General features: G+C 51.7%; 2 protein-coding genes across 8 annotated transcripts in view; one reads left to right on the top strand and one right to left on the bottom strand.

Annotated features, from left to right (window-relative positions):
• Positions 1–3967: 3967 nt before the first annotated feature.
• Positions 3968–12294, top strand: Prrt3 (proline rich transmembrane protein 3). Of its 7 annotated transcripts, none has more exons than XM_021165742.2 (4): positions 3968–4068; positions 7621–8665; positions 8850–9005; positions 9874–12294. In XM_021165742.2, the coding sequence occupies exons 2-4, from the start codon at positions 7678–7680 to the stop codon at positions 11646–11648; spliced, it is 2919 nt and encodes a 972-aa protein (XP_021021401.1). In that variant the 5' UTR covers positions 3968–4068; positions 7621–7677; the 3' UTR covers positions 11649–12294. The 7 variants fall into 7 exon arrangements, with proteins under 7 accessions (XP_021021401.1, XP_021021400.1, XP_029334033.1 ...); XM_021165741.2 differs by having other exon boundaries at positions 7542–8665; XM_029478173.1 differs by having other exon boundaries at positions 8853–9005; positions 9874–12253.
• A 291-nt stretch (positions 12295–12585) lies between these two features.
• Creld1 (cysteine rich with EGF like domains 1) overlaps positions 12586–17073 on the bottom strand; it is a 9480-nt gene continuing 4992 nt past the window's right edge. The window contains exons 5-10 of the mRNA XM_021164656.2: positions 16105–16281; positions 15925–16020; positions 14187–14270; positions 13936–14031; positions 13662–13796; positions 12586–13230 (exon numbers count right to left, since the gene is read on the bottom strand). Of these exons, the coding sequence (XP_021020315.1) occupies positions 13016–13230; positions 13662–13796; positions 13936–14031; positions 14187–14270; positions 15925–16020; positions 16105–16281 (803 nt within the window). The 3' untranslated portion in view covers positions 12586–13015. The remainder of the gene's footprint in view (positions 13231–13661; positions 13797–13935; positions 14032–14186; positions 14271–15924; positions 16021–16104; positions 16282–17073) is intronic.

Here is a 17073-nt window from a genome sequence, read left to right as displayed (position 1 = left end):
CCCTCCGTCCCTCCCTTCCTCCCTCCCTCCCTCCTTCCCTCCCTCCCTCCCAGTATGGATCCCCGAGGCTGAGACTGGAGAAGCTGCTGAGCTTGAGCTTGGAGCCCAGGGCTGTGGCTTCTTGCAGCAGCTGCTCCACTGCTAAGCTACACACCCCCTCTGCTGTTCCCCAGGTCCCTCGCCACCCTTGCCTTTTGTTGATGTTGTCTTGGGGTTTTGGGGTTTTGAAACAAGGTCTATATAACTCTGACTGACCTGACACTTGTAATGTAGGCCAGTCTGGCCTTGAACTCATAAAGATCTTCCTACCTCTGCCTCCCTAGCTCTTGGACTTAAGTTCTATTTTCCACAACTATTTAAAAATGTCTATTACTTTATTTCCTTATTGGTGGGCATGCTCATGTGGCAACCAGAAGACAGCTTCTGGGAACTGGTTCGGATCTTGTACCATGTGGGTTCCCAAGGTCAGACTAAGGGCATCAGGCTGGGTGGCTCCCTTATGTGCTGAGCCATCTGGCTGGCTGGCCTTTTTCTTTTTTTTTAAAGTGATACCCATTATTTTTCTGATTGAAATAAAAAAAAAAGGAGTACATAGTGTGTGGAATACTGGTAAAAAGGAAAGTAAAATTGAATGAGAGTCATACCGATGCTGCTGCTCAGCCTCTTCCGGATTGATGGATGGATCCTGACCCAAAGGGGATCGATCATTCAGGATCTATCTTTGAGGACCCAGAGCCTCCATGAGTTGGGATGTTCATTGCTGTACTGTTTGCAGAAGGGAAAATGGCTGTTAGGCCACATGATTACCTGTCAGTCAGCAGGGGACTATGGAGAATGACTGAATAAATAAATATCAGTGTGCCCAGACCCCGCAACGCTGAGCAGTGAGCAGGAAGAGGAGGACTGAGTACATGGGGATTGTGTTGAAAATGTCTGCACAGCCACTGCAAGACGAACGGGACTGCAGAACAGTGTATGTGCAACCTTAGATAGACGATAGGTTGGTTAGACAGATAGATAGATAGATAGATAGATAGATAGATAGATAGATAGATAAGTAGATAGATAGATAGATAGATAGATAGATAGGTAGATAGATAGGTAGATAGATAGATAGATAGATACTGATAGATAGATAGATAGATACTGATAGATAGTTTTTGTTTGTTTGTAGCCTTGATTGTCTTGGAACTGACTATGTAGACCAGGCTGCCCTTGAATTCACAGAGATCCATCTGCCTCTGCCTCCCGAGTGCTGGGATTAAAGGCGATCACCATCACAACTATTCTTTACAAACTCGAGAAAGGGTTTCTCTGTAGCCCAGGCTAACCTTGAACTTGCTATGTAGCCCAGGCTAACCTTGAACTTGCTATGTAGCCCAGGCTACCTTAAACTGATTGTGTTCCTGCTTCCTTTTCCTAAATTCTGAGATTACAAATACCATCACTCCTGGCCATATATGAGCTCTCTGTCTCTCTATCTTTGTCTCTGTCTCTCTGTCTCCCTCCAACTGCCCCTCATGCGTGTGCATGCATGTGTGTGTAGAGTGGCTCAGGCTGGCCCTGAACAGGCAAGACTGAAGTTGAATTCCTGATCCTCCTGCCTCAATCTCCTAAGTGCTGGGAATTTATGCCTTTATGTGCAGAGGAAGCAGTATGGTAATGACTGTGAATGAGCCAGGGGATAGAACTCACAGGTAAGATGACCAGTTTTGGGATGTTTGTTTGAATGCAGACAATCAGTCCATACTGTCTTACTGGGTTTTGTTTTTGTTTTTGGTTTTGGTTTTGGTTTTGTTTTTTGGTTTTTCGAGACAGGGTTTCTCTGTGTAGCCCTGGCTGTCCTGGAACTCACCTTGTAGACCAGGCTGGCCTCGAACTCAGAAATCCACCTGTCTCTGCCTCCCAAGTGCTGGGATTAAAGGCGTGCGCTACCACTGCCCAGCTAGTCCATACTGTTTTTACAGTTCACATGACCAACATCTTAGTGAATAACAATCCCCAGGAAATGTCTCCTCGCCATTTCTGGTGGGCACAGGCATTCTTTGTATGGGATTCCGTGTAATGATCCCTGGGGGATTCCGTGTAATGATGGCTATCTGAAGGACTGGGACAGAGGTCAATGGTACAGTGCTTGACTCACATTCTCGAGGCCCTGAGTCCAATTCCTAGCACTGAGGGAGGAAAAGAAGAAAGTATCCATGAGTATTAGGAACTGTGCCCAGAGGCCTCCGGAGTACTTGATAGTGTCTCTGTACAGAACCTCAGTTCTAACCATACCTCTGCTACATTATCACATTAGTTCCATGTTGGGTACAGTAAGAATTCTGGAATTTTGGTTTCTTAAAAAAAAATAACCCACAAATATTGTAAGAATGTGCTTTTGATTTAATCCCAGGTGTAGGGAGGTGGGGCTGGTTTGGACTGTCTGCCACAGCTGACTGTGATTTGCCTAGTGCTCTGGCAGAGACATCATTTTGCCAGCTGCACATAGTTTCTGTGATTGTGTGGCCATTGGAATTCTGGGAACTTTTCAGAGGGTATATAAATGCTATAGAGAGGCAGGGGTGGGTGGTGGTTGGTTGGAGGGGATTGTGGTTTGTTAGTAGCTGTGTTCAAAGAACAAACAAAAGGAAAGAAATTAGATTCAAGGATCTCTCTCTCTTTCTCTCTCTCTTTTCTCTATCCTTATTTCTGTCTCTAGTGATAGGGGGTGAAACTGGGGGTGGGAGGATAAATTCCGGGGTTCAGGGGGAGAAGAACCCTGAAAGTAGCTAAGGTCAGCTATAGTTCAGCCTTCTCCATTTCTCCTGCTAGTATTAGAGGCTGAAGATAAAGAAGGTATTTGTGGTGATTTGAATAACAATGGCTCCCATAGGCTCATATAGTTGAATACTTAGCCATCAGGGAGTGGCCCTATTTGAAAAGATTAGAAGGATTAGAAAGTGTGGCCTTAACAGAAGCCGTTTGTCAATTGGGGAAGGCTTTGAGGTTTCAAAGGCCCATGCCAGGCCTAGTCTGTCCGCCTCTCTCTCTCTTTCTCTCTCTCTCTCTCTCTCTCTCTCTCTCTCTCTCTCTCTCTGTGTCTGTGTGTGTGTGTGTGTGTGTTTCTATTGATCAGTATGTAGCTCTCAGCTACTGTTCCAGTGCCTGCCAACATGATGATAAGGGACTAAACCACTGAAGTTGTAAGCAAGCACCCAAGTAAATACTTTCTCTTATAATAGTTGCCTTGGTCACAGTGTCTCTTCATAACAATAGAACAGTGACTCAGGTAGTATTGTATCCAGTCACAAAGGCCAGAAGAAATTTCATGATCGGCTGATCACATGCTGAAAATCACCACAGCGGAGATCAGAAAGAAGTAGACCTAGGGCTGGCAAGCTGCTTCTGCAGGTAAATAAGATCTGAGTTTGATCCCCAGGATACACACGGCAGAAGGAGAAAACTGACTCCACAGACATGATGTGGTATGCCACAGGCCACACAAATACACATACACACACACACAATAACAACAGCAACAATAATAATAATAGAAGAGAAGGAGGGGGAGGAGAAAGAAGAAAAAAGAAAGAAAGAAGTAGATCTTCGAAAATGTGTCAGAATATATTGTAAAATGATGAGGAGAAAGGCAAGTTACAAGAGCAATTAAGAAAGCGTGGGCTCATTTTTATTTAATATGCTCTGGGAAAAGCCTGGAAGATATGCCAGGCTGTAAGTATGATCTACCTATGCCTGTATGAATCCAGAGAAAGTGAGCTCCCAGACCCCGCAGGTATGCAAATAAGGCGAGCTATAGCTAGAAGGGACACTGCAGAACCCCACAGGGCTCTGACACCATCTGGGCTGTGCTGCTTGTGAGAAAGGGGCGGTGAGGAGCAGCGAACAGAGTCCGTTCCCAAAGGAAAGGGTTACGTATCCCGCGCTCCTGTGGGCGGGCTTGACGAGGAGATCGGCAGAGCCGGGCTCTGCTGGCCAAGCCTGAGCATCTCCGAGGATGCGCCTCCGGGAGCCGCTGCAGGGACGCGCGCAAGGTGAACGCATGGCTGCGGATGCAGCACGCAGGTGAGGAGCTGGCCGAAGGAAGGGGAGATGGCGGGACCCAAGAAGGCAAGGAGCAAGGCTTACAGCCCCCTTCGCGGGCATGGGCCTGCACGGTGCCAAACCCCACCCGGGACACTGCGGGAAGGCATGGAGCCAGGGAGAGAGAAGCTGGAGAAGGAGGAAGAGAGGTAACCCGAGATGGACCAGCTTATGCAGGCTGTCCTGTGGAGGCCCTCACCCTGCTTCCCCTCCCCCCTCCTCTCTCACCTAGTCTCTGCGGCTGATTAATCTCATCTCCCCTCAGAACTGTCCCAGCCATGGGAACCCTAATGCTAGGCAAACTCCTGCCTGGACTGCGGGTGCCCACATTTCTTGCATCGGGGGTGGTAGGCAGATGGCATGTTATTCACTGAAGGCCCAGCTCAGCCATCTCCTCCTCTGCAAAGCCTACAGAGCTGTACGGGCTTCAGTATCTCTAGTATGTGTTCTCAGCTGGCTGTGCGACCTTGGACAAGTTGCTCAACCTCTCTGACTCTTGGTTGCCCACTCTCCTTTCCTGTGTGATGGGTACTTGCACCTGCTGTATGGGAAGGTTTAGAACAGAGGCCTAACTAAGCAAAGAGCTCAATACAGGGTATTATTACAACCTATATCCATACCAGGGGCCCCAAGTCCTTCCTTCGCACACCTCATCCCCAGCCTCAGAACTGAGGACTTTATGGGTCCCCAGACCCCAGCCTGGCCTATGAGCAGAACCTGGGGCTTAGTAGATGTTAGAGAGAGGGCTTACCAAGACTTAAAGGCTGTCTGATTAACGCTGTGACTGGACCCAAGAGGTCTTTGAATCCCCTGAAACTTCCCACAACCTCTGATGAGCCTAGGGGTACTGGGGTTACCTCTTACTTCACCTAGTGTTTAAGCCACCAAAGGTGGCTGTGTCCAGGAGGAAAAGGACACAGCACCTGCCCCTAACACAGCTGGACACTGCTGACCCCTCCTACCTCCCTGGCCTACTTAAGGATGGACTTAGGAATAGGGACCTTGTGGGAATATCCACCTGGGCCCGGATTGTACAGGGGCTGGAGGTGTAAAGGAAAAAGACAGGAGCCCCCGGCCAGCGGCAGACAGGAGATGATGTACAAGGGGGCTTTGCTCCGGATAGGGAGAGCCGGGAACAGAAGGCGTCCCTGGAGAGGAGTGTCTAGGCTAATATGAACTACCCTCCAGTTGTCCCTGGACATGATGCCGACCTCTTCCCCTTTAAAAAAAATCACTGCTTCTCAGACCGCCTCCCCATTGGAGCTCTCCAATCCACGTGATGGTTCACAGGAGCCCTTGCTGACTAGCCCCTGCCTGCTGACCACCAGCCACCCCAAAAGATGTTCTGAACTCACTGAGTTCACGCCTGCTCCTGAGTCTTTGTATATGCTATTGCCTCTGCCAAAGGCTTTCCCCTCAGAGCGTCAAATGCTTGGCTCTCTTACCATTCTGCCTTTGCTTAAGTGTCTCCTCAGAGAGGCTCTCCTGGCATCCCTGTGGAGACTCTCCTCTGTTATCATCTAACCACATTGTATTTTCTTCAAAACTAAACTTTATAAGTTTAGGGAGTCTCACTTCATAGTTCTCAGGCTGGCCTGCAACTTGCTAGGTAGATCAGTCTGACTTTGAACTCACAGAGATCCTCCTGACTCTGCTAAGGATCTGAACTTTAACATTTTTTAAAAATTATATGTATCGTGTGTGTGTGTGTGTGTGTGTGTGTGTGTGTGTCTGTGTGTATACAGGCATGCCTATGTGGAGATCAGAAAACAACCCAAGGGAATCAGTTTTCTCTTTCCACCATGTGGGTCCTGATCAAGGATTGAACGCTGAGGTCAACAGGCTTGACAGCAAGCCCCTTTATCCACTGAGCCATCTCACTGGCCCTTAGGTTAAAATCATTTATTGTCCATCTTACTTAGAATGGTCTCTCCACAGTGGGGAGGGGGCAGTCTTCTCAATCTTGTTCACCGCTATATCCCAAGGTCTGTTCAATTTATGTGTTGAACTAGAGAAGGGGTTATGAGGGAAGAAAGCTTTCCAGACAAAGGCTAAGGAGATAGAGCCCTGCTATCAAGTTCCTCCTGTGGGTCTGACCTTCCTGTGTCTCATTAGTTATGCGTCATATGAATCCCCTTGAGGTAGACACTCTTGTTAGCTTCATTTTAGAGATAAAAGTTAAAACCACGATGCTGAGAAGCAAAGTAACTCACCCAGGAGACAAGATGCCAGGAATCTAACTCAGGGCCCTCCTCAAATGCAGCGGTGTGTTCCTCTTTCGCTTTTATGAGAGCTGGATGTTGATAAATCTAATTTGAGGGCAGGCAAGAAGGCTTAGCAGCTAAAGAGGTTTGCCACAAAGCCCGATGGCCTGAGTTTGATCCCTGGGAACCACGTGGAAGGAGAGAACTGACTCCCACAGGTTGTCCTGCCCTCCAAGCACTTGCTGTGGCAGATATCCCCCCTCCCCCTTAATTAAACACCTAAATGTGATTTTAAAAACGTAAAATCTGTTTTCAGGGACTGGAGAGATGGCTTAGCCAGAGCAAGATGGCTTAGAGATGGCTTAGCCAGCCAGAGCAAGTAGCACTTCCTGCTCTTGCAGAGCATCCAGCACTGGGGTTAGGTGTCTCCCAGATGCCTGTAACTCAGCCACTGGGCAATCCAACACTCTCCCCTGGCAATGGTAGGCACTGCACTTAACATATACAACTACTCCTGTCATATGTGTGTGCGCGTGTGTGTGTGTGCACACACACACACGCGCACACACACACACATATATATATATATATATATATATATACACACACACACATATGTGCATAGGTACATATATATGTATATCATATATAAAATATACTTAGTATATACAACTAAAAGGCTGGGTCTGGTAGCACACACACCTTTAATCACAGCACTCAGAAGGCAGAGACAAGTAGATCTCTGTTAGTTCTGGGCCATCTTGGTCTACATAGTTCAGGTCAGCCATGGCTATATAGACCCTGTCTCAAAAAATAAAATCTTGGGACTGGAGAGATAGCCTAGTGGTTACAAGCACTGGCTGCCCTTCCAGAGGACCCAGATTCAATTCCCAGCACCTACATGGCAACTGACAAATGTCTGTAACTCCAGTTCCAGGGGATCCTATACCCTCACACCAATCTGTACATATAAGATAAGCTAAATAAGTTATTTAATAAATAAAATTGTCAGGTATAGAAGGCATTCCATCCCGAGGGAACAGAACCTGCTGTCAGGACAGAGGCTGACTTCAGCTGGCCTGGCCGCAGTCTCGGAAAGCCAGGAATAGAATTTGCATTCTATCCCAAGAGCAGTGGGGAGTCAGAAAGTTTTGAAAGCAAAGGAAGTGATGTGAGCAGAGACCCAGTTTTTTAAAACTTTAAAAGACCGGGCTGACACTGTTGTTTGATGCTTCTCTTCTTTCCCACCAGCCCCTGGAGGAAGTCATGGGACCCTTCAACCCTCACGCCATCTCCCTCTGGTTTATCTTTCCTTTCTCCGCTTTTGTAGACGGATCCAGTGAAGCCTAGAAGTCAAGGGCTCTACACTCAGGCATTGAATTAGACCATGGCCCCCAGCCCACAGGCCTGCACATCTCCTCTTCTGCTGTTGCTGCTTCCATGCTTGGGGGCTGGCCCTGCCTTGGGCAGAGGCCTTCCCAGGCCCCTGGAGAACTCAGAACCTCACATGATCCCATCAGAGTCACAGACCTTTGACCTCTTCTGGGAGAAGCTGAGAAATGAGAGTTCCTGGCACAGTGGTGACCCCCAGGCCCGTGCTGAGGGGCCCAAGAGGCCCGCAGACCCTTACCTAGGACCAGCCCTGCATGGGCCCAAGGCAGCCCCTGGGGTCCAAGGTGAAAGACTACTAAGAGCTGATGACCTCCAGCTGGCCCGAGCACTCACCTCCCAAGGCTGGACAGGACCTCCTGACTCACAGGAGCTTCTGGAGCCTGAGGCACCTGAACCCCACCCTGTGCGAGCACCCCATCTCACTCGCATCACTACAACTCCCAGCTCTCTTCTCTCGGCAGCTACACTTGCCACTGCCTCCCAGAAGCCTGGAGGTCCAGCAGGCCAGCAGCCAGCTAGGAACGAGGAGCTAATGGTCAAAGCCGAGACCCATATCACACAGGCTTCCCCCTGGGACTTCCAGGGCTCTTCCCACACTCCGGTACCCGAGACAGATGCTGTGAGGACGCTGGTGTTGGGGAAGCAGGGGGGACATGAACAGGGCTTCCAGGAGGCTATCCAGGGTCCCTTACTCACCCAGCAGGATCCCGTAGTCCCTGGGGTCAGCTCAACACCCCCAGTTAAAGTGGAATCCACCCCAGAGCCTGGAGCCCAGCTTGACCTGGTATTGGTCAGAAGCCTTCCTCTTCCTGAGGGGCTGCCAGCTGAACCCCCCAAAAAAGCTGGAGCTGGGGATACCTGGGAAGTCAGCTCTCTGGGACCCCAACCTGAACAGACCGATCTCCTTGGAGGACAAGATTCCCCAGTACCCCAGCCTATACCACCTTCAGCCTCAGACACTTCTGATGGGCACCTAAGACCAGGTAGGTATCAGCATGAGGGGGCTGAGTGGGGTTGTAAGGACCACTGGTCCAAGGCAGATAGATATAATTCTGAATGTCATTTTCCCCCTTTGGACAAATTGGAGTGATGGTGCCTTCCTCCTGAGGGGCAGGATTTGGGGGAGTATGGGAAGGTCAGACAAGGTAGTGACTATTGCCATTTCAGCAGTATCCTCGCTCAATGGAGCCGACCCCATCTCCCCACAACGCGTGAGAGGAGCGATGGAGGCCCCAGGAACCCCCAAGTCCTTCATCCCTGACCTTCCAAATTCTGCTCAAGCTGCAAATGGAACAGAGAGCCCAGTGAGGGCCCTGCAGCCAGGTGAGGCCACGGCTAGGGGTGAGGGGAGAGAAACCTAGAACCTATGCTTAGTGATGGGGCAGGGGCCAGGGCTAAATAGAGAAAAGCGCCCGCTGAAAGGAATAGGCTAGGACCTCCGAGTCGCCGAACAAAGCAAACCAATGTTCCCTGGAAACTCCAGGACAAGACATCGGCTCTTTTGAGCTCGAATGTTCTTCTGTGCAACGTAGACCCGTCTTGTACAGTCATACCCCATCCCACCCGGAACCCCAGCACCCTGGATGCTGAGACAAGAGGATCACAAGTTTGAGGCCTCCCTGAACTACATACATACTGAGTTCAAGGCTGGGTGTGAGCAGCTCATTAAGACCCTGTTACAAAATCAAAAATACAAAGGGCTGGAGACGCAGCTTAGTGGTAGAGTTATTGCCTGGCATATGAAAGATATGGAAGACCCTGGGTTCAATCCCCGGTACCATCAGTACTACCACCAAAAAGAAAGAGGAAGGAAGGAAATTTACATCTGTCTTATCTTTGATGGGAACCAAGATAGACATGTGCCCTCACCATGACCCAGTGACTGTGGCAGGTGCTATTATCTCCATTTGATAGACAACCTTGGAAAATTAATTTACCAACTATACTTTTGAATATGGAAAATCAAAAGCACTTTTGTGTTTGTTTGGGGTTCTGTTGTGTTGTTTCTTGTTTGTTTGAGATGGGGGTCTTAGGTAGCCTAGACTGATGTTGAACTCATTATGGTTGCTGGAGATGGCTTTGAAGTCCTGATCCTCCTGCCCTGCCTCCTATTATAAGCATGTACCTCCACCCCTCCCCCACTCTCAACAGCACTTCCCGAGGGACCCTTTTAATGTTGTTATTATTTCAGATGAAGCCGAGGAATGGCCGGGTCGCCCACAAAGCCACCCTCCAGCACCCCCTGTCCAGGCCCCCTCGACATCTCGGCGTGGTCTCGTTAGAGTCACCACACAGAGAGCTCTGGGCCAACCACTCCCTCCGGAGCCCTCAGCCAGCTCCATGGTCCCCATCCCAGCTTCTAGCCCCCCAGCCAATGCCACCGCACCTCCCCTGCGTTGGGGACCCCTTCGGCGGGTGCTGAGTTTCTCCTGGGAGCTTCATGTGTATGGGGTGGGAGTGCTTTTCCTGCTTCCAGCATTATTGGCATTGGTCACACTGGCAGCCGCCCTAGCGGGACCCCGATTAGCACTAGTGGCTGCCGCGCTGGTATTGGTGGCTTCAGGGCTGCGATCTGCCTACATGCTCACGGATCCTTATGGCTCTCAGGCGCGACTGGGAGTACGTGCAGGTCTGGTGCTATACAACTTGCCCTTCCCCTTGCTACTCACTGCACTGGCAGCACTCACCCTGCTGGGCTTGGGTGCTGGTCTGCCACAGCCTCTGCAGAAGCCGCTGCTGCTGGGAATCGTGGCACCGGTGCATGGCACATGTTTGCTGGCTACAGACCTGTTCTCCACCAGCCCTGTGCTCAACCTTCTAACACAAGGCTTATCTTGCGCCTGGGGCGCGTCAGTGGCTCTGGGCACACTCTGCCTGTGCCGTCGCCGCTTGCTGGAAGGCCCTCGGGGCTGGGATGCCAGTCCAGGCCCCCGGCTGTTGGCTGTGGCAGGCTCACTGGGGCTGTTGGCCAGTGGTCTGCAGTTGGCGGCCTCTCTCTGGCTGTACCCAGGGCCTGGCCGGGAGGGTCGCTTCTCCTGGGCTTGGTGGGGCGTGCACTTCTGGCTGCGCCTGCTGGAATTGACCTGGGCACTGGCCCTGGCTCTAGCTGCCCTGGCTGCCACTCGTCCCAGGCCGCCCACGGAGCACGCTTGCTGGGCTAAGCTGCTGCGTCTGGCGTGCCCCGCGCCTACAGGGAAGAGCGAAGTTCCCGAGAGACCCAATAACTGCTATGCGGGGCCCAGTGGCCTGGGCACAGGCGGCCTGGACATCAGCAAAAGTCTCATCCGCAACGCTGCTGGGGAAGCTGGGCTTCCTGCCACGCCTGGTTCTGGACCCTGGGGTTCGGCTGCATCGCTGGGTCGCGGTCGTCCAGGTGGCCAGAGGATGTCCCGCGGCAGTGTAGGGCCCGCACCGTCGCTGAGCGAGCTGGATCTGCGGCCACCATCACCTATCAATTTGAGCCGCAGCATCGACGCTGCGCTCTTCCGGGAGCACTTGGTTCGAGACAGTGTGTTCCACCGCTGTGGTCTCCGTGGCTTGGCCTCCTCGCCGACAGGGGGCGCCCTGCGGCCTCGCCGCGGCAGCCAGCCCGACGCCGAGCTCGACGGCGCGGGCACATCATTGCTCCGAGGCCGCTGCCGCTCGCTCACCGAAGTGTGCTTGCGCACATCGCTCCCGCAGCACGTGATGGAGCCGCCCGTCGGCGCCGCGGCCGCGGGGACTTCGGGCAGCTCCCTGGACAGCTTCTCCAAAGGCTCGCTGAAGATCAGCTGGAACCCGTGGCGTCACGGACTGTCATCCGTGGACAGCCTGCCCCTAGATGAACTGCCCAGCACCGTGCAGCTGCTGCCACCACCTACCCCAGCCCCTGCTCCTGCCCGGGCGGGGGAGCCTCAGGGCGATGGCCAGTCGCGTTGCAAGTCCAGCGAGTCTCACAGCGCCTCCAGTGACACTATAGAGCTCTAAGCAGCTACGGAGAGAACCTGTACCCTCTCCTCAATGTCCACAAGAAGTGGCTGAGCCAAGACAGTTGAGCATTTGAAAAATTGGCCCTCCCGGGCCTCCACTAGACTGAAGCTCCCGGGTACAGCCGGGCTTGAATTTACCCAACTCGTTTTGATTTTTTTTTTAATATCTCTATTTTTTTCAGCAGATATTTTGCACAGAGGCCGTGAGTTACACGGAACACAGGGTGGACGTGCATGAATTTGATCATGGGGGCCAGGGGCCAGGTATCCCAGACCCTCTCAGTGTGGAGAGATGCACCTCACTTGTCCAGACTGACTGTCCTCTTTGTGCCAAAGAAATAAAAACCCTTCCGATTGGGCTCATGCCTCGCTCTGGTCAAGCCAGGGCTCTCCTCACAGCAGAGACCTCTGGCATTAGTAGGAACAGCCACCCCTATCTCACTAAAAACCCGTCTGTTGTGGAATCCCCACCTCCTGTAAACCCCATATTAGGCCTAATCGGAAAGCATACTGCCCACTTCCGGAAATGAGAACAGCTGGGGTTCAACCCAGGAAGACCCACTCCTAAGCTGGTTCCTCTGTCATCTTTCCCCTCCCTCCATTTCTTCCTGGTTTTTATTTAAAAACATTGTTTTTGTAGATTTATTTTATGTGTATGAATGATTTGCCTGCATGTCTATGTGCACCATGTGTGTGTTTGGTACCCAAGGTCAGAGTATGAATCCAGTCCCTTATGACTGGAGGCTGGATGGCTGTGAGGCACTGCATTGGTGCAGGGGAATTGAACCTGGAGTCTCTCTGCAAGGGCAGCAACTGCTCCTAACAGCCTCCCTGTCTCTCCAGCCCCTTCCCAGTACTTCTCTAACATGGCAGTCCATGATTCCCCAGGCCTGTAGAGAACTTTAGTGACAGTGGTGGGTTGTTAAGACTGAAACTTTTCCCATTTCCAAGACCGTCCTTTATTTCCTGAGATGAATAAATAAGTCGATGGCTAGGGTGTGGGCGGCGAATACACAGCAGGAGCTGGCAGCATGCACCTGGCAAGGGGCCTATGGGGGCCCACCCCTGAGGGGACGCCTCTCATCCTGGGCAGGGGCCAAAGCCCACCTGCAACCTCCCTGGGGAGAAACTGTCTTGGGATTCACACACGGTGAGGCCTGCCAGTGTCCTAGGCTAGGATCTCGTGGCATCTCTTTTTCAACCCCCTGGGGCCACTGTGGTCCTGGGCTGCTCAGTAAGGCAGGTAAAAGGGTGTTTACCCCAGTCTCAAAGAGAAACTATGCTGTCCCAGGTGTCCAGTGGGAGAGAGAAATAACCTCTAGGTGCAGCCTGGGTGGGAGGAAATCCTGTGAGTGGCGGCAGGGATTATCTACCCTTGATGAAGCCCTCCAGCACACGGTCACTCCGCTCTGACAACCAGTACCCAGTCATGGCTGCCACAGCTCCAATGAAGATGGCAGTGAACACCAAGTCACCCTTGGCAGCAAGCGTGGCCAGCGCACAGATGATTACGCCAAAGAACATCTGCTGCAGAACCACCATTTCATCTTCCGTCATTTCGGCAAAGAAGCCCGCCGACTCTGCAGAGGAGGTGCGCCTGTCACTGCCTCCTTCCTGGCAGTTCCGGGAGCTGCCCACACCTCCCAAACGCCTGATCACGTGGCCGGGCCCGCCTAGCTCACCAAGCACAAGCATCATTCGCTACTGAGAAAGCCTTGCAGGAGCTACCTCACTAAGCTCGAAGGAAGCTGGGAGGTGAAGGGACTGCTCAAAGCTTTGAAGGGTCCTAGGGAACATCAGAAAACTTGGATAGGTGGAGTTTGCTGCCAAATCTAATTCTCTTTCTACGAGGAGGTAAGACCACCAAAAGCCAACCTTGAGAATGCACAGGGACTGGGTCTTAGGGCAGCCTCTCCGCACCCCACCCCCACCCACGTAGCAGTGGGGTGGGGCCGGAGGAGGAGCTTGTCTGTGCTCCCTCTGGAGCAGTCCAGCCTCCCACTCTGCTTACCTGGGACCTGCTCCTTCACGCAGATGCCGTCCTCCTGTCTGTAGCCCTCAGCACAGACACAGCGGTACCCTCCCTCCGTGTTTTCACACTGCTCATTCTCTCCTGGACACACCACGGTCTCACACTCATCCACATCTGGGGGTGGGTGTGGGGGAGGGGAACAGGTCAGGGTGCTGACTGCCATGGCTCCCCGCACAGCTCCCCACGGTCTCAGTGTGCATCCTTCCTTCCCTTACCTCACCCATACTCCAGCCCCTTTTGGCAGAAGACTCACCTAGGCACTTGGAGCCCACCTGCTGGTAGCCACGGCTGCACTTTTTGCAGCGCCCTGGCCCTGCTCCCATACAGCCCAGGCAGGCCTTTGCACAGTCTGAAGAAGAGAGGGCAGAAGTGAGGGGTGCCCCCCCCGCCCCAATCTCAGGCTCTGGAGCCTGAATAGGCAGAAGTTCGGAGGGAAAGGCCCGAAGCACCACCTCCTGTCCCCCTCTTCCATTCCAGCCTCTCCCTTGGGCAGCCGACACTGACCTCGGCACTCGTAGGATCCTTCTGTGTTCACACAGAACTGGTCAGCTCCACAGGTGGCTTGCTCTGTACCACACTCATCGATGTCTGTGGAGAGGGCAAAGGTTGGGAGTGTCCCTTTGCAGGACTAGCAGAGGAATTACAGCAGGACTGAGTCAGACACTCAAGCCCTGCAGCTAGGTGCAGCCCTCTGCCGGGGATGGAGATGTTACTTAAAAACAGTCAGCCCTGCTGGACGGTGGTGGCGCACACCTTTAATCCCAGCACTCGGGAGGCAGAGGCAGGTGGATTTCTGAGTTCGAGGCCAGCCTGGTCTACAGAGTGAGTTCCAGGACAGCCAGGGCTATAGAGAGAAACCCTGTCTCAAGAAACCAACCAAACAAACAAACCAGTCAGCCCCTTCTCACTTCCTGAGTGCTGAGACCTGAAGCAGGAGGTGGCTGTGACTCAGCATCAGCCATCCAAGGGGACCACCATAGGCAGAGGGGACCTGGGTCCCTGAGGGACTGACAAGACAGCTTCACTGCTAAGCTGGACCACTCACATCAGAAGAAAAGGGGTGTGTGGTTTTTGTTTGTTTGTTTGTTTGTTTGAAACAGTGTTTCACTTTGCAACCTTGGCTATCCTAGAACTCACTCTGTAGCCCAGGCTAGCCTCAAACTCCCCTGAGATCCCCCTGCCTCAGCCTCCCAAGTGCTGGGATTAAATATATGTGCTACCACCTGCTAGGTGTGTGTATATTAAAAACAATTTTTTAAAAAATTTATGAGACAGGGTCTCATTCAGTCCAGGTTGTCCTGAAACTACTGTCCCCGAGGGTGACCTTGTTTCCTCATCTTCCTGTCGCCACCACCCCAGAGCTAAATCCTAGGCAGGCATTACCATGCCTGGCTTTAAATTCCTGTCATTCTTTTTATTTATTTATTTATTTATTTATTTTTTTTTTTTTGGTTTGGTTTTTCAAGACAAGGTTTCTCTGTATGTATAACCCTGGCTGGAACTCACTCTGTAGACCAGGCTGGCCTCGAGCTCAGAAATCTGCCTGCCTCTGCCTCCCGAGTGCTGGGATTAAAGGCTTGTGCCACCACGCCCGGCCCTGTCATTCTTTAAGAAAAAAAAAAAAGATTTACTTCTCATTTGCATGCATGTGTGTGTATGAGTGTGCGCACACTCATGCCACAGCACACACGTAGAAATCAGGGGACAACTTTGCTGCAGTTGGTTTTCTCCTTTCAGCATGTGTGTCTCAGGGACTGAACTACGGGCTTCAGCCTTGGCAGCAAGCGCCTTTAACTGCCGGGTCGTCTCACTATTAGACTTTAAATCCCACTCTAGATGTTTGTTGCTGTTGCTTTGTTTTTGTAAGATTTGTTTTTGCTCCACATGGTGGCGTTCCCCTTTAATCCCAGCACGTGGGTGGCAGAGGCAGCTTGATCCCTGACTTCAAGGCCAGCCAGGCCTACAGAGCAAGTTCCAGAACAGCTGGGGCTACATAGAGAAACCAAAACAAAAGATCTGCAAAGAAGCACCTCTTCTGAGGTCCTCGTGGTCCATCAGTGCCCTGCACCGAGCTGGCTGTGGACACGACTCTTCACAGCGTGCAGGTCTTTCTGCTTTATAAACACCTAGCTTGCTGCCTGCCAGGCTGAGGGTCCCATGTGAAGGAGCCTGTACTGGTGTAGGCAGGCATATGTGTACATAGGGAATAAAACCTGCCCTCCCGCCATGGTCCCCCCCTTACCTACACACTTGAGGTGATGCAGGGCCCAGCCTTTCTTGCACTGCAGACAGTGGGATTCCTCAGGTCCCGTGCAGCGGGCACAAGGACCAAAACACGCTGGGTAAAAAGCAGACAGGGTGAAGATGGGCAGGCAGGTATCCCGGCTCTTCCCGCCCCACACCACAGCTTCTGGCTACCTACCCGAACATACCAGATGGCTGCTGTTGCGCTCTGCCTCAAAGTAGCCAAGGCCACACTGGCCACAGGCCTCGCCCCCATAGCCGGCTTGGCAGTCACAGCGCCCGCTGCCCCCTCGAGTCCCTTCCCCTTCACACTGCCCGTAGCCACCGCAGGGCCTCTCTGTGCCCCCAGGACATGCTGTGGGCAGACATCAGTTGGGTGAGATCTTATACACAACTTTGTCATCCAAGAGACTATTTTCTATGTTGGTTCTAAATATTTCTAAAAAGAAAAAGTAACTTTATTATTCACACAGAAGCTATATGTAATAGCCTATTGTAAAACAATTGGGTAAACTTTATTCTTATTTGCCTCCTTTTTCTTTTTTTTTCTCTTTTGAGAGAGGGTCTCATACTCAGTTATATTTCATGCACGCACAAAGACATTTGTGCTTGAGACACAATCTTCAGGAAGTCCAGAGAATTTATCTGAATAGACTGAAAATCCTCTAGCCTCAGCCTCCTAAACACTAGCATTACAGGCCTGTACCTCCACATCTTTTCTAAAGACTAAATCCGTCATTCCAGCAACTAACCCTTTACCTTGTTCACAGGAGCAATAGCTCTAATGCAGGCTAGGAGCTTGGCATGGTGGCACGTGGCAATTCCAACACCCAGAATGCTGATTGAGAATGATTACAAGTTCAAAGCCTGAGCATAAATTAATTAGACTGGACTGTACCAAGTTCAGCTCTTGACTAGTTATTGTGGAAGTGGACAGACAGGGATAATGGGGGCTTTGGGGCATGTGCCTGCCCCTTCCCAGTCTGACCAGACATATGAATGAAGGAGGCAGAGGTGAGGGCATCATTTATTTAATAACAACTTCAGCCACACTGCACCTGGCTCAGGCTAGCCCTGTAGGGCAGGCCAGAGCAGGGGTCTGGAGATCTTTTTTTTTTTTTTTTGGTTTTTCGAGACAGGGTTTCTC

The sequence above is a fragment of the Mus caroli genome, chromosome 6, assembly GCF_900094665.2.
Source record: "Mus caroli chromosome 6, CAROLI_EIJ_v1.1, whole genome shotgun sequence".
In the NCBI taxonomy this organism is placed as follows: domain Eukaryota; kingdom Metazoa; phylum Chordata; class Mammalia; order Rodentia; family Muridae; genus Mus; species Mus caroli.
Note: the sequence above shows the minus strand (reverse complement) of the source record. Positions and strands in the feature narration are given on the sequence as shown.

Excerpts from the sequence above, each read along its gene's own strand:
- Prrt3 (XM_021165742.2), top strand. The coding sequence starts at position 7,678 with ATGGCCCCCAGCCCACAGGCCTGCACATCTCCTCTTCTGCTGTTGCTG. Across the intron at positions 8,666-8,849 it reads TGATGGGCACCTAAGACCAG|CAGTATCCTCGCTCAATGGA; the intron begins GTAGGTATCAGC and ends TTGCCATTTCAG. Across the intron at positions 9,006-9,873 it reads AGTGAGGGCCCTGCAGCCAG|ATGAAGCCGAGGAATGGCCG; the intron begins GTGAGGCCACGG and ends TTATTATTTCAG.